The following is a 15,552-nucleotide window of genomic DNA, read 5'->3' on the forward strand; positions in this document are numbered from 1 at the left end:
CGAACTACATTTAAGGCATTTAATGTTTTACAAAGCATATTGTAGCAGCTTTTACATTTATTTTTATAGGTACAGAAGTACAAACGAGTTGAGCTGTATATTTAAACCCCAAACAAGCGTCGACAAAAAAAATGATGTCCATTTAAAAATAGGACCTTAATCATGTTTGTTTAGAACCATTTTCCACCAATTGTTGCCACAAAGTCAAATTAGCACACTCTGGTGACGATTTGACAAATGTTCCACCAAATATTGGCAGAAATTAGATTTCCATCAACACATTAACCTCGGCCCCATGGTGTCAATTTACAAGCGGCACCCACATTTACAGCAAGGTTTCTTGCCAACAATATTGATTTAAATGTTTACAAAAGCCAATATGCAATGAAAATCCCCAACAACTGAAATATAATGGTCTGTATTTTGGTCGTTACAAAATAAAATATCACGTACAAAGATGTAACACGAGCCACTCAACAATACATCATGGAAAACCACCACAATACCCTCACATGCCTCCTTTTGACATGCGCTTAGCAATTCGTTTATAATAGCAATCAGCCTTTAAAGGAGGTGAAAGTGGCGTTTGTATAATTTCACAGCAGCACAGAAACATGTCAACAGTACAATGATATTGCATCTATTAGAGATGGATGCTCTTACTGCTGGCACAAATTCACGTGTTCAGCTGTTCCCCATCAATAGTAACCTCAAACTGGGCAGTGCCCTGCCACTTAGATTTATTTTCAGCAGATCTGACATCCCCACAAGTGTGCGCAACAGATCCCCCCCCCCCCCCTGTCGCCATGCTCGATGCTTCCTTAAGCCCATCGAGGGTTCCTGCATCGTGCACCTCGATTTAAGCGCATTTAAAAAACATTTTGCCAACCTTAAACACGCTAACGGAATGGCCTATTTCAATGTGTGAAAGTAAAGGTGTATGGAAATTTACTTTTATTATGGATCACTGGTATGGTGTAGCCCTGCCACAATAGTACTACAAATTGTGCGTATGGCGTTTACAGCCCTATCCTGTGGGGCTTCAATAACACGACATTTAGCGTAGCCGTTAGAATTGATATTACCCGATAGATATCAACTAATTTAAGCTTATTTCTCTACGTTACATGGAATAATATTTAGACTGTGGCACTCTTAAGGATCAAGTTAACCTCACTGCAAGCTCATGGTTGCACATTAAAATTATATTAAGCTGTAAACCATGGTAAAGCTGCATCAGCTATTTGATAACGTTTAAGGTCTAGTCTATACGGTACTTGAATAGCGAATGTGTACAACATTTTAAAAGAGCATCACACAATACATTCTTTTAATTGGGAATCTGGTTGTTGGTCAAGTGGCATTTATTCAAGACATACATTTAAAACTTTTTTAAAGACTGCCATCAAATAGTTGTTTCCCATTCAGCAAGCGGTTTATTTAACTATTGCATTTAAAAAATACGGCACATCTTACCAAGCTAATTTGACGTATTCATATTTCATATTGTTACCAGATTTACCAGCACGATAATGCTTGCTTGGTGTATCCAGGACTGATCAGTACATTTACAATACCTGAATAGTTGTCATTGTAATTCAATCTGTCTCCTTTATCCAGTATCATTGTTGTGCAATCCTACAATTATACACCTATATACTGCAAAGTAAACTAATAATACTTTGCCAATATATGTACAAAGCATGACTGAAGATCATCCATGAACTCCATAATCCTCAAGAACGATATCGTTGTATCACGGGGCAATATATCCCAGATTAAACAAATGCAGCCACTTGTCTCAAACATTGCTATTGAAGCACAGCGTGACATTCAATGTAGAGCCCTTGAAGAAACCACGAATCTAATCCTGGAATTACTTTCATTAGATCTATTCATCCTCTTCAAACGATGGGAAAAGCATGACTGTTCATTGCACTTGCTTTGTACTATGTGTATAACTTCTCTCGCATCGTACATAGCCAACTGTGCACCAATCAGAGGCGCTCTCTGTTTGGGAAATCTAATTTCATAATTTCACTATAATAGTTTGATTTTCTCTTGCGATGAAAATGTACACCTCAAGCGTATGCTTTCCTTCCCCTAAATTAAGGCACACACTCATTCCAGGCTTGTGAGAACACTCAATGAGGCCATTTCACCCATCGTGTCTGCAATGAGTGGAAAACTGCAATGAATCACACCGTTATAGCAGGATGCTTGTCATGGCAATCCCATTTCCCACTTGTTATGAAATCAATTAGTTGTGCTTCTTTGTTTAAAGTGACTTATTTAAGTGACATCACAAAAATGACAATGTAAACAGTGTAAAATGACATATTTTAGTTGATGCTTCAAGACATTCGATCTTAGTTGATGTTTCTATTGATTGTAAGCAATTATACTTTGCTCTAACCAATCGGACCTTTCGCACACAGCCCAAAAATGGCAATTCTAGTAAATGTTTACCAACTTACTATGCTACAGTAATCCTTCAGAATTCCAAGTTAATTACTATTAATCACTAAAAAAATTTAAATTTCGGAATGTTTTGATTAATTTATTTTGAGCCGCAGCAGATTGATCGGTTGATGCCAATAGAATACTTTTAATGATGCAGTGGTAATTGTGTAAAGAGCAGACCCATGGTGAGGGTGCGGTGGAGGGTGCAGAGCTGGGCAGGACAGTTGGGCAGCAGCAGCAGCAGCTTCTCAACACGTCCCACACTTCTTCTTTTCGCTGTCCGCCTCGTCCACCTCGTGGAGCTTGTCTTTCTTGTTCAGCACGCCTTGAGGAATCCAAGACTTGTCAATACAGCGCTCCATTCGTTTCATGATGAGGCCCAGAAGTGTCTCCACAGCAGGCACCACGTTGTTTCCCGTCCTTGCGCTCGTCTCAAAGTAGGGCATGCTGCGGTTGGAGACACGAACCGTTCGTGTTATTTACAGATAAATACTCCGCAGGCATTCAGGCTCCCCGGATTACATTGGCGGCCTCATTGGATTTTGCTGACGATGCTTTGTGTAGCCTCAAGCGAAACGCTGCATCATCAGATGGCCGAATTTTGTTGCAAAAAATGTTGTAACTTATCAAACGGTTGAAAGACTAAAGTTTGTAATGTTCAACGTGTGCGCGTGTGACAATTTAAATTGTTTGGCTCTGTCGAGTGGTGGAGGGTGTTGTGACAGAAATGTGGCCAGATCATTACCCAACCCAAAACACCTATTATGGATCATTCATGAAAAGTAAGTGATAGTGAGATAGGATTGTGTTTAAAATTATTACATTTTACCAATGTTTGTTTTGCAATGTTGACCTGGGTCAGCACGTGATACAAAATATGTACTATTGTTGTTGCAGGGCTACACGACATCCTACTCTAAATCGGACAGCTTTGATGAGAATTATTCAGTAATACAAATACTGTAGTGATGTACTCCATCCAATCTCGTCATATCTCAGCAGGTGGACAGAGTTAAGCCTGAACAGTGCTTAGATGGTTAAATGCTTATCGGCTGTTTCTGTGAGCAGCCTCACCAAACTGCACTGACCACCATGGTGAATTCTGGCCAAATAATCCCCAAGACCAGGCCAACAAGGAGAGGCCCTTATCCAGCAGTGGATTGAGAAAAGATATGTACGTTAAAGGGTTGGACTGCATAGTACGCTAAATAAAGAGCGACAGCCGGGCAGTGGCGCGTTTGCCGTTTGTTGCAGAACTTCGTGGTTGGAGGTCAGTGGCCTGGTTAATCCTGCGGGTGGATTCACCAAGAAACATGCGCAGTCTGCTTTAAAATGGCCGTCAAAGATCCACTGACGTTATAAAACAAATAATAGGTCATGTGCATGAGAGTCGTGGTCGAAATTAGACATTTCCTTTAAAATGAATTTGGTAAAAAAAATCAAAACAACATCGCCCTCTACTGGCAGACAATACACGTGTGTAGCCTTCACAATACCCGTGCACTATAAGAAGTGCACAAATACCAAATGTAGTAAATCATCATTGTAAGGAAATACCATTGTACATTATTTTGTGGTGCTGATATTGCAGTGGCACGTGATCAGGTTATGGTGGCAATGGTACATGTTATACGGCCTTGGACCAGTGGCTCACATTTTACATTGTTCCTGGCTGTGCCCGAATCTATCCAAAGGACAACCACCGCTGATTTCCCACAAAATGTGGCGTCGTTTATTGATCGACCCTGGTAGGACGATAGGCTGCAATTTAAACTCGCAACATTCCAATTGTGGAGTCACACGCCATACTGCAAGTGCATCGGTGGCAGAGGTTAAATAGTGCACGGATGGCCCCTTGAGTATTACCAATGCAGTACATGACCACAGGCATAGCCTTACCCGTGCTTTTCGGCAAATTCTTTGGCTTGCTTTTGCGTAATGTTGTGCTCCGATAGATCACTCTTGTTCCCACACAGCACAATGTCCGGGCTCTCACAGTATGCGTGCATCTGCAGCTGGTCTGTGGGTTCAAGGACATGATTCATGTTATTGGTGCACTCATCTCAGCCACGAAAAGCTCTGCTATCTGTTGAATAGCAGAGCACGGTATATGGGTTGGTCTCAAGTGTTACATCGATGTAATCACTCCATAAATTTCGGGTAAAGGTCTGTGTTTATCATTATGATTATACGATTTTCAGTGTTTGTCCATACACTTATTTGTATCCACCCGTTTACCTTTAAAATAGAAACGGTACAACACATCGCATATCCGACTCTCTGGAGATTGAGGTTTATGGGGGGATATGTGAAGAGGTCATATGTCACCTCTCCCATAAATAGGATGAAACATTAAGAGAAAACTGTATTAGACATGGGGAAATGCTTGACTACACCATAGAAGTAAATTAATTTACACAAGATGAAAAGACATTGCATTAAAAACGAAATGTACCTGGTATAAAAAAAACAATGCTGAAAATATACTTCCCAATTACTCAATTGGATCACACAGCAGCCACATCACCCCCTCATGGAAAAGTCTGAAAACTCAGTGAGGCTTTCCTGAATAAGCGAGCGGAACAATACAAATAGTGAACATCGACACAAAATGACAGTTAAACCGTAGACAAATACTGCACTGAGTGTGGCCGGGTGAATTGATCAGAGCGGATGTGACACGCTGTTTGCACCAAAGAGCTCTTGCTTAATGAATGTATCTATAATGAGCTCAGCAAGGAGCATCCTAACACAGGATTGCTCATTCCCGTGTGTGTTTTTTTAATCGGTGGTGGAAAAATGAGCCACATGGTTTGCTACAGGGGCTTGCCTCGTTGTTATTGAAGGGGTACTTACAACAACAACCACCCTTCACCACTAAGTGGAGGCATCACAACGGCGCTTGTGCCAGGTTAGGTGCACTAGCCTCGCACGCCTAGCCTGGCTAGGTGCTAGTGCACCTAGAAGCAGGGTAGTGAGACAGACACATATCAGATGCCTTGTAAACAACTGCCGCAGCCAACTCATCCCTCGCTTTTTCAGTACTACTTATAAGGTGTCCCTGCGGCCTGGGTTCGTGACACCCAACACGCTTCCTCAAATAATAATCATTGAAGATGGGGGAAACAAATATTCAGCAGATGTGTTCATTGGAAGACGTACAAACTGGCTTGTGCAAGCGAAAGATGAGGAAACATGGGTTTTGTTTTACTCACTCAGCCAGTTACGAACGTTGAGGAAGGTCTGCTCACTGGTCAAATCGAAGATGACCAGGAAGCCCATGGCATCACGGAAAAATGCCGTAGTTAAGCTCCGGAATCTGCAAGGAGCACATTGCACGATTGGACTCTCTTTCCGCAAGCTACCACAGTACATGGAAATAATATCACAGGCACGTCATGCAGAAAGAATCTCGGGGCGTAGAATCGTATTCGCGGATCGATAATTGTATTGTTGTTGTTGTTGTTGTTTCTCTCTCCCAGTACCTCTCTTGTCCCGCCGTGTCCCACAGCTGGAGGTGGACGCGCTTCGTCTGCTTGGCGGTGCCCTCGGCCCCTTCGCTCGTGTACGTCTGGAGCGCACACAGGACACGATCTACGTCATTCGTACGTACGCACGTGTGTTGAACTTCTTTTCGCACCGTACGTATCCAACCGTGCTAATCGGAGGTGTGGGGGGGGGACAAACTCAACACCAGAAGCACTTGTAAAGAAACTAGTTTTCAATCTCGATCTGGAAATCTCAAGTGGACAAATAAAAGTATACTTTCTTCTAAAAACAATTGTTTTATCCTACTTACGAAGAGGACACGAATACAAACAGTACATTTACATTTTGTTGAATAAATGCACTGGGGATGCAGTGAATATCTTTTGGAAAAGGAACTGTTGTAAAATGTAAGGCACCAATGTGCCGACAGAAGATCTAATCAGTGCACACTACCCACGATGACATTTGTATCAGAAACACGGTCACTAACGAGCAATATTGAACAAAAAAGTGCACAAACAAGATTCAATATACTGTGTAATGAGAGAGCGCCACCTAGGGGGTGACAAGGGGTATCTGCATGGCCACCACTGGGTAATCGGTATCCACGCTTATTACATATGCATGATGGTAATACATTGAGATACAAAGCGGACCACGTGCTTTAGAGGACATATGAAAGTCATGTACGCATTAACAATGGTTACCATGGTAACTCAGCTGCTTGAAACCGTCTCAAGTACGAACGCATTAATCTACAATTATAATTTTCTCATAACCGACAATTATCTTAAACATTTCATAGGCTGTGTGTTGTTCGAAAGTGGGGAGGGGGGTATCTCCTGGGCTATTGTTAATCGTGTGAGTTCCAATTTAATGTCAAGCAAAACGAAGTTGCACGAAACCACATGCAACCATATGCAAGCACAACCGCCTCGTAAACCGCCGACTAAATACGAAACGTCGTGGCCAAGTTGGTCCAACGATTCCAACCACGGTCCTCCAACTTCTCCCCCTCCTCTCCCACAAGATCTCTCTCCTCCATCCCTGAGCCAATCGTGCCCTGCCTCCTCCCCCTTCCCGAGCTGCTGTGTGCCCCATCCCCTTTATAGAATTAATTTGGGGCATAATCTCCCGAGTCCTCCTGCACACGCTCGCTTACTGGGCAGTTTGTCAATCCACTGCTGGATGGGGGGGCCTCCCCACACGGCGTGGGAAGTGGGGCTTACTTGACCATACCTGGACCTCGCTTCGCTGATAAGTGCGCGTTGGTGGATGCGAGAGGAGCCCAGACGTGAAAGCATGAAAGTACAGAGCAGCAACTTGGTTTTTTTTCTGCACTGCCTTCAATCACCCACCGCGTAGCACCACAGCCCAATAACAGCCGGCCTGTCATGGGGTCAGGGGTCAGCAACCTGCGGCTCCGAAGGTGCATTGCGGCTCTCTTCGGACGACTGCTTCGTGACCTTCTTCACCACCGAGGGAGGTTTTTTCAATATATATACCGAATTTGAAAAAGTGGCACTTCATGCTATGTTGGTTGCCGATCCCTGGCGATGGTGTGGTCACCACCAATGCCAACACTACCCAGGCACATGCCCGCTTCATCGGCTCAGATGAGATGGAGAATGGGCTGATTCCAGGTGATTTGGTCACCCTCATCGTGTATCTAACAGTGATTAACTGTTAAATGTTTATTGCAGGATTTAGTTTTGGATTTTTTTAGAGACAATGGAGGGCTGGTGCAGTATAGTCCGACTGCTGCCTAGAAATGCCATTGACAGTCACAGTAGACATGCAATTTTTTAACAATTCTTGCTCCCTTCACTGTAACATGCAAAGCAGAAGAGCATTTTTGTATAACACAAAGAACATGAACCAAGGCAAACATTGCTGTACAAGCAAAACATGGGGGATTCAGGTTGTGAATAAGTACAGTAGTTCGGAAACCCTTTGCGTAGCAAAACATTAATTTTTACGTGATTTATAAACGATACTTTGGGAGGAATTAGTTATTTTAATTTTAAAATACAATTTTACATAACCATTTTAGGAAAAAAATTAGATTTTACCATACCAAACATTTAAGGTAATCCTTCAATAATAACAATTGTAAACTAATGTAAGGCACCATCATTATACAGCGTTGAGACACAATATAACTTATCTTATCTGTGCTGATAAGGGGGCGAATTCTGGGTACATCTTTTTGTCTGGCCGTGTTATTCCCGTTTTGCTAGAAAGCACGGATGAATGTGGATTATAGATTTATTGTCGTGCCACTTTGGGGCTACTGCACTTATCTGCACTTTCTTACAGACAACAGGATGATTGATAATACTTGTGGGAAACCACTTGCAGGTTCAGTCTGGTTGGGTCAAACTCGATGACCATTGGAATACATGCGATGACAATGTTCACGTTGCTCCAGTTATCCGTGATTTTGCACGGATAATACAGAAACTACATCTGGGCGACTGCAACCCACAGTGAAACATCGCCATGTGTGTGTCCTCATTGTCATCACTACTGACACTGACCCGCCGGGCCAGCCAAGACAAACCCCACAATAACCACAACCACCAAGACCACAACAACCAAGACCACAACCACCACCTTCACGCTGGTATTGGGACGAATTTGCCGCCGGAAGATCTTCCTATTATTTAATGTTTTTTTGGATAATAGAAGTTGTGTAGATATATTATCTTATTATCCATGAAACATGGATTTAACACAACAAAAACTCCTCTACCTGTGATTTTCCATATCCACCAAGCCACCTCCCACTTCACACACGCTCTGCGTCGCTTGAAGCTTCGGATGGCTTACCATTCCTATCAACGGTTTGTATCTCCTCGTCACTTTTATTACATGCCATTGCTTTGTTGTAAACTCGAGCCATCATCACTGACTATTTAAGAAAAACATTACGAATTAGTGGTCCAATTAATGGACAAATCGAATAAGGAATGCAAGTGGCTTGTCGGGAGTTTCTTGACATCTGGGGCAGGATGTTGTGGTGGCTATTTTTAAAAGGGCCCCAACCTATCTAATTTTTAGTCGACTATCAATTTCATGAACTGCTTTTTGTGTTTAGTGTATTGTTCTTCCCCCGCAATGAAAGAAGTTCAGCATACCATCAATCACCCATGACAGCTCCATGGTACACACATTACCATGTTGCAATGACACTCACACAACCATTGACCAAAATGTTATTTGTTGCGCATTGTGCAGGAGTCAACTCCCTCAATGTCATTATGATCAATACAGCAACGCAGTAAGTTAATAACTTTCCATAAATGTTATCCGTTTACGACTTCAAAATATCAATACCCTCACCGTAGTTTCTCAGCAGAGAACGTAGAATTAAACTGTACAATCTCCTCAATTGAATTGTACGTTAATGTTTAAAAAACAATCGTCAAACTATTCTAAACGTTTATAACCATTTACCGTATCTGCAGTGACATGGCGAATACTGTTATGTTTACATTAAAATATCGCTTGCCATAAATTAAGCAAACTGCATATTCGAAAACACACCTGTTCATTTAATTGCACCCATTGTGCTGGGCTTATGTTTATTATGAAATAAGAAAACATGTGCCAGAACCTGCCACCACCTTGTCATCTTCTCACGACCACCTCTGCCCTAAATATTATCCTCACCTCTTCATCCCTCCTCGACCCCCGAATCTTACCCTCACCTCTTCATTTATCCCTCCTCCAGCAGTGTCATCTCGAGTTGACCACACAGCATACACAAAGGCCCACAATCCCCCCTTCCCACAATTCACAGGAGTGGTGTGTACTGTATTAAGACAACGTTGAAAAACACCGTGCTCAACACCAAACACAAACATCATAAAACGTGACACGCGATTCCAGGGGAACGGGTTTCCCAACAGAATCCATTGCTGAAAACCCACAGGTAGCAAGAAACCAGGGCACTCAAAAATCAAACTGCTTCATCTAACTTTAGGTCGTTTAAGTAGCATAGAAATACAACTGTAAGCATTAAGGAGTGTTAGTCTTGTTAAGAATTAAACCCATTACTTTCACATCCACTATTTATGGTCGCATGTGCCTTGTGTAAATTATCATTTAAATCGTATTTCTGTCGCGGAAAAAGCACCTTCTTTTACACGGGAATACCGTTTACTCTGAGCTTTACTAAAAACATGGGCAATGGTCTTTTGCTGTTATATTTTTACAGATAGTCGGTGAAGAATGTATGTCATGGGTGCTATGAATAGTGCTCAATTCAACGGCAGCCCACGGCAATCATAACGTGGGATTGTTGTGAACAGACTTGGATCAAAGCCACATCTATGTGAAGCCACGTCTATGTGAAGCCACATCTATGTGAAGCCACATCTACGCGGCTTGACTCACGACGGGATTGTGGTCGTACACTGCAACAACATGGACAGCTCTTGTCAAATCAACTGGTCAACGGGGGCCCTGCCGTGCTGTGGGAATCACACGACCAGACTGCACCACGCCGGCCACTCTGGGTTGGTGAGGGCGGGGGAGTTTGTAAGTACAGCACAACAATTGACTTGTCTTCACTGCCCTTTGCTAACCGCCACAGCGCAGGCCCCTATAAACAACCTATATGGGCATGGTGGCTGCCCATCCAAACACTGTCCAAGCTCAAACGTGCTTGGCTTCTGAGATCTGACAAGAACAGTCAGATTAGTATGGTTCATTTGGTCTTTAAAGGGCAACACACTTGACCCTTTCCCGTTCCGAGACGTCTGCAAGTTGCAGGGTGTGGGTCCCTTTCACCGCTAAATCTCGGAACGCGCATGCGGCTCCGCGTTAAAATTTCATTTAGAGAAAGGCGTAGCTCTGTGTTTTTTTAAAACGTCGTAATCGCCGCGAAGAAATCGCCACACTCTACGATAGCTGGCGCCAAACTGTGCCACACACGTCCTCCGGCCTGGCCTGGCAGGAGCCTCGGGCACCGATAAAGTTACTTGAGATTTTAGTTTTTCTTCCGGTTCCGTACACGTGCGCCGTGGGAATGTTGAAAGCGTTAAGAAGAAGGGGTAGTACCCCAGGCCTGGCCAACAAGCTCACCACGCGTTTCTCACGGAAGTCGATGCCCACGGTGGTGACGTACTTGTCGTGGAAGCGCCCCTCGGTGTACTGGCAGAGCAAGCTGCTCTTGCCCACACCCGAGTCACCCAGCACCAGCAGCTTGATGAGGTAGTCATACTCCAGGTCGGACATGGCTAACGGCAGGGGCAGGACTCAGGCTGCTCCGGCAATCCTGGGGGGAGGAGGAGGAAAAATAATTTCGTGACATGAGACGTGATTCATCTCACAAGTGGGCGACGTGTTGCCTCTTAAATCTCGCTCTGTAGATTGGAGCTGAGAGCCAATTTATTTTAACAATACGATGTACAATAGTCAGGATTCAGACGACAGTATGAATGCGGGACTCCAAATGATGCGATTAGTGCTTGGTAACTTCAGTTTGTGATTTGTATTAACAAATGTGTCAAAGGATATAAATACAAATGTTGTCTCGCGTCTCCATCTGAAAAGCCTGAAAGCTCAAACATGTCAACCAATGGACCCGTCGAGGACCAACGAATCAAGGCTCAAGCACTCCAACAACAAAGGCTCATCCAGAGCGAAACGCGCGGTCTTGTCAAGAGAACTTTGAACGCTGAATATCGATGTTCTTGCCCTCCAAGAAACCCACCTACCGTGCTGTATGAAGATCCATGGATGTCACAAGGTAGCCTGCCAATACCATAAGAAACTCAGTATGGCCACCTATGTCCAGGCTAACCCAACTACCCAAGCTAAAGAAACACTGACAAAAAAGAGCTTAAGACAGCTTTCCATTTTCGATCACAATTAGAGTAGGCAAGTTGACCGTCGTGAGCGTCTACTCGCCTCCGACAAGAGTCATGGCCAACCACCGTCCTCCCAAGCAAACCACCCAACCAGCTGCATCGGCAATTTCAACAACGACCACGACACAGGGGGCGACCAAAAAGCAGCCCGAGCGGGCTAACAAGTCGAAGACTGGGTGCTGGCTTCTGACACTCGCCTGCAATGCCAAACAGCCAGCCACCTGCGTCTGCTGGCAGAAAGAATGCTCATCGGACCTCTTCAGCAACAGCAAAGGACGGTTGCTCACCTATTTCCAGAAACCCCACTCATGGAATAAATAAAAGGTGACCTTAGTACATTTAAATTTTCAAATAGTTAATAATGGAAATTTATAAAAAATTAGTGTTGTTAGAACAATTCAATTTAATTAAGTAGAACGTTGTTTATATTTAAAGTTGCGCATTTTCATGTGACGTCACATTTCTCAAACCCTCCCTCGTCACACATCGTCACATATGTCTGACCCCCCTCCCTGAGGGATTGTGACTCCAAGTGCGACTGTGGCCATGAGTCCCAGACCGTGGAAGACATCGCAACAGCAGCCAGCCCACTGGGACCTGGCGGTGTGTGAGGGGCTTCACCTCTCTCTCTCTTCACCTGGCATCTCAGGAAGCCACCGAGTGGATCGCCAAACCACTCGTCCCAATGGGAGCTTTTCTCGTCATACGCAACAACATTTTAAAGAATGTAAACTCCGCTTTCAGGATTAATGTACAGCATTGCACCAAGTGTTAGCTGTGCAAATCATGGTTGCGTTTGGATTCCGTGTACACCTTGTGTATTACACTCAAATCATTTTTCCTACAAAATTTACAATCAATTCTCCATCTGATCAACAACCATTTTTCTTCAACCATAAAAATAGAATAGATTTCACACGGTAACAATCCATTGGGCCTAAAATGCACTTTCGTTTTCTTTAAAAAAAAAGTAAGCCGTTTCGCCACATTTTTCTATTGCTGCTGAATAGGCAGCCACTGCCTTGGTTGTTGTACAGAGGTGACCGTAAATGGAATTGATTCTTGGCCAATAAAGTTATGAACACCGCCCGGTGAAAGTTAATTAAAGCGATCCCATCGGGTCACATTAAGTACTGCCCCAGCAAACATTGAACGTTGAGCCAACGTTGGTCCAACCACATGTCAACCACATGTCAATGTTTACCAGGGCTGGCCTCTCCCCACTCTCCCACCTCTCATTGTGGCACGGCACTTCATTTGCATCCCAAGTGGTGCCCGATGGGAAATAAATTCGGGCAACCCTGGCACCAACATTGGGGAAACGACTTCCGTCACCACTGCTGAACATTTAATCGCTTTTTCAACAAAAGTAGAAATGTATTGTAATTATGGAAAGATAAAAAAGACGAGTTGTTCATTTTTTAAAAATTCCACACCCCCATTAAAAAAGATCACGATATTGCAAACAGTACAGTACTGTACTTGGATTCAAATGCTATTTTAAAACAAACTAATCAGAATGTAAATACTGTACAGTACGGACATAACGTACAGTACCGCACTTGTAAAGAAAATATTACCTGATCTACAAATGTAAATAAACCTTGCATCTCAGTGACAATCAATGGTTCATTCCTTCAATGTTGACTTTTTTTCGTCAATAATACTGGCATCTCACATTTAAATCTGACATTAAACTCGTTGTTAAAGACAGAAATTAAAACGTGTCTATGCTAAAAGTGAATTACCAAAGTAGACAACCTGCAAATCAACGGTGTAAAGACGTGTGGTCGTGCATGTAAGTAGACATACATACATGTAAATACATACTTTATTTTACAGGATGATTTGGGCGTGACACACACACACCTCACACTGAAAGGAACACGGTCTAAAGTGCGTCTTCCATTGGTGATGCCACAGAACAACAGATCGTTCACTGCTTAGTCGTCCAGTACCTCGTCACAGTACGAGATAGAAGCTGGTAATAATCCACACTTATCCCATGGCGCCGGTATTATGTTCATTACTCAGCCACAAACGTTTTGCACAGCGCATAAGCCACGTCACGCAATATTGTGGTGACAATGTTTTTTTTTATTTCCGAGTCAAGTTGTGATGCTATAATAAAGTCTTCATACTAGAGTTAGGAATAGCTTTTCAAGAAAGTGCGTTCACACTATTTGTGGGGTAATTAACTACCCTTCACAAAGTGCCTAACTTCGTAAAAAAAAATAGTACAGGCAAAGGTAAAAACACGACGCATTGAATTTGCAAGCGAGTTTTCCCCTTCTTTAAGGCACGAGTCGACTTAAACGTTGTAAATAACACGGTTGTGAATTGAACAAAAATGTACAAGTTAAATGGCTCAGCATTGCACACACAGTACGTGTCGTGAGTACGGGGAGCACACTCACCGTGACCTGTGCGGCACTACACCAGAACATGCGCATGTTTGCTAAAGTTATATTGCAGCACTGTATTTTCGAGGTTACAAAAAAGAAAAACACCTTTTATATCACTGGCCTGTCACTGCCAGCCATGTTTATGGCGAAACCATTCAACGCACATCCGACCTGCGCAACGTGGCCGAGCAAGCGGCAAGCCTCTGCCCGCTCGAGGCGTGTACGTGGCTTTAAAGAGCACACACACACACCGACACACGGTCACACGTGTATGGGGTGCGCACAGACTGGATGGCTATGCAATGTCGTACAGGCGCTACCAAGGTAGACGTTTACTCGACAAATAAGCCCGTGAGCGTCTCGCTGCTGGGTTGTGCTAATCAATTAGGACGACGACTCACGTGTCAGTGGTGGAAATTCTACATTCCTATGACGAGGTTAGTTTTGCCATAGGATGACCCCACAGTTGGAGTCACGCGAAGTGATACCACACGCATCTTATCTGGCTGAGTGCCGGAGGACGGCCCCAATCGCTTTGTCAACTTCGCAACTTTACAATGTTGAGTTCAGAAGCTCTGTTACAGCGCCACTCTCCAGCCAGTTCAAGACAATAGTTTACGCAGCACGGTCATGCACGTTGCAGCTCTCACTAGACGCTTAAGGCCCCATGACTTTCGTATCTGGGAGGAAAAAATACAAATAAAAAAAGTCACCGCGACACAATTACCTTGCTAACAATGACACACACTTTGCAAAATCCTAGATAATACATCAGGCTGCAACGTACTGGTTGAATGCATCTTAACCCATAGTTTTGACCATATCCACACACTCGTTTATACTAAACACATCACTTCGACCACCAATCAATACAATGCACAGTCTTCAATTAAAGTACGCTCTACGTAATACAGAACATTGTTTAACGCCTCAAAGTGACTTACGCTGTGCAGCAAAGCTTGGTTATGGCTTAAGGAGCGTGCGAATGGCTGGAGTGAGAAATGTCCGTGAGCCAAGCCTTGGTGTGTGTGACTCACGGCCACGACCCTCCCCGCCGTCAGCCGCCAGGTAGGGCTTTTGTGCAAGCCACGCCTGGGTGGCGTGGACCGGTCTTACCTGTCCCTCCTGGCAGCTGGCATTCCTGTGGTCCTGCCTCGCTGCATGACCCGCCCGCCTTACCTCGGCTTAATTGAATGGCACAATATTTGGTCCAAGTCTCTTTTTTAATGTCTTCCATTTTAAAGTACAGGAAGGTCTAGATGTCTTGTGACACCCCCCATCCCCAATTAATTGGTCCCTAACATTTTTGTTTCCTT

At 43.7% G+C, this 15,552-nt stretch overlaps 1 protein-coding gene across 1 annotated transcript; it reads right to left on the reverse strand.

Annotated features, from left to right (window-relative positions):
- Window positions 1-1,249: 1,249 nt before the first annotated feature.
- LOC144935346 (ras-related protein Rab-27A-like) lies at window positions 1,250-15,285 on the reverse strand. Its single transcript, XM_078861905.1, has 6 exons — window positions 15,181-15,285; window positions 11,044-11,236; window positions 5,949-6,034; window positions 5,679-5,782; window positions 4,363-4,483; window positions 1,250-2,910 (listed from the first exon to the last, which is right to left on the reverse strand). The coding sequence occupies exons 2-6, from the start codon at window positions 11,194-11,196 to the stop codon at window positions 2,712-2,714; spliced, it is 663 nt and encodes a 220-aa protein (XP_078718031.1). The 5' UTR covers window positions 11,197-11,236; window positions 15,181-15,285; the 3' UTR covers window positions 1,250-2,711.
- Between the last annotated feature and the right edge of the window lie 267 nt (window positions 15,286-15,552).

Source organism: Lampetra fluviatilis, chromosome 13, assembly GCF_964198595.1.
Source record: "Lampetra fluviatilis chromosome 13, kcLamFluv1.1, whole genome shotgun sequence".
Classification (NCBI taxonomy): Eukaryota; Metazoa; Chordata; class Hyperoartia; order Petromyzontiformes; family Petromyzontidae; genus Lampetra; species Lampetra fluviatilis.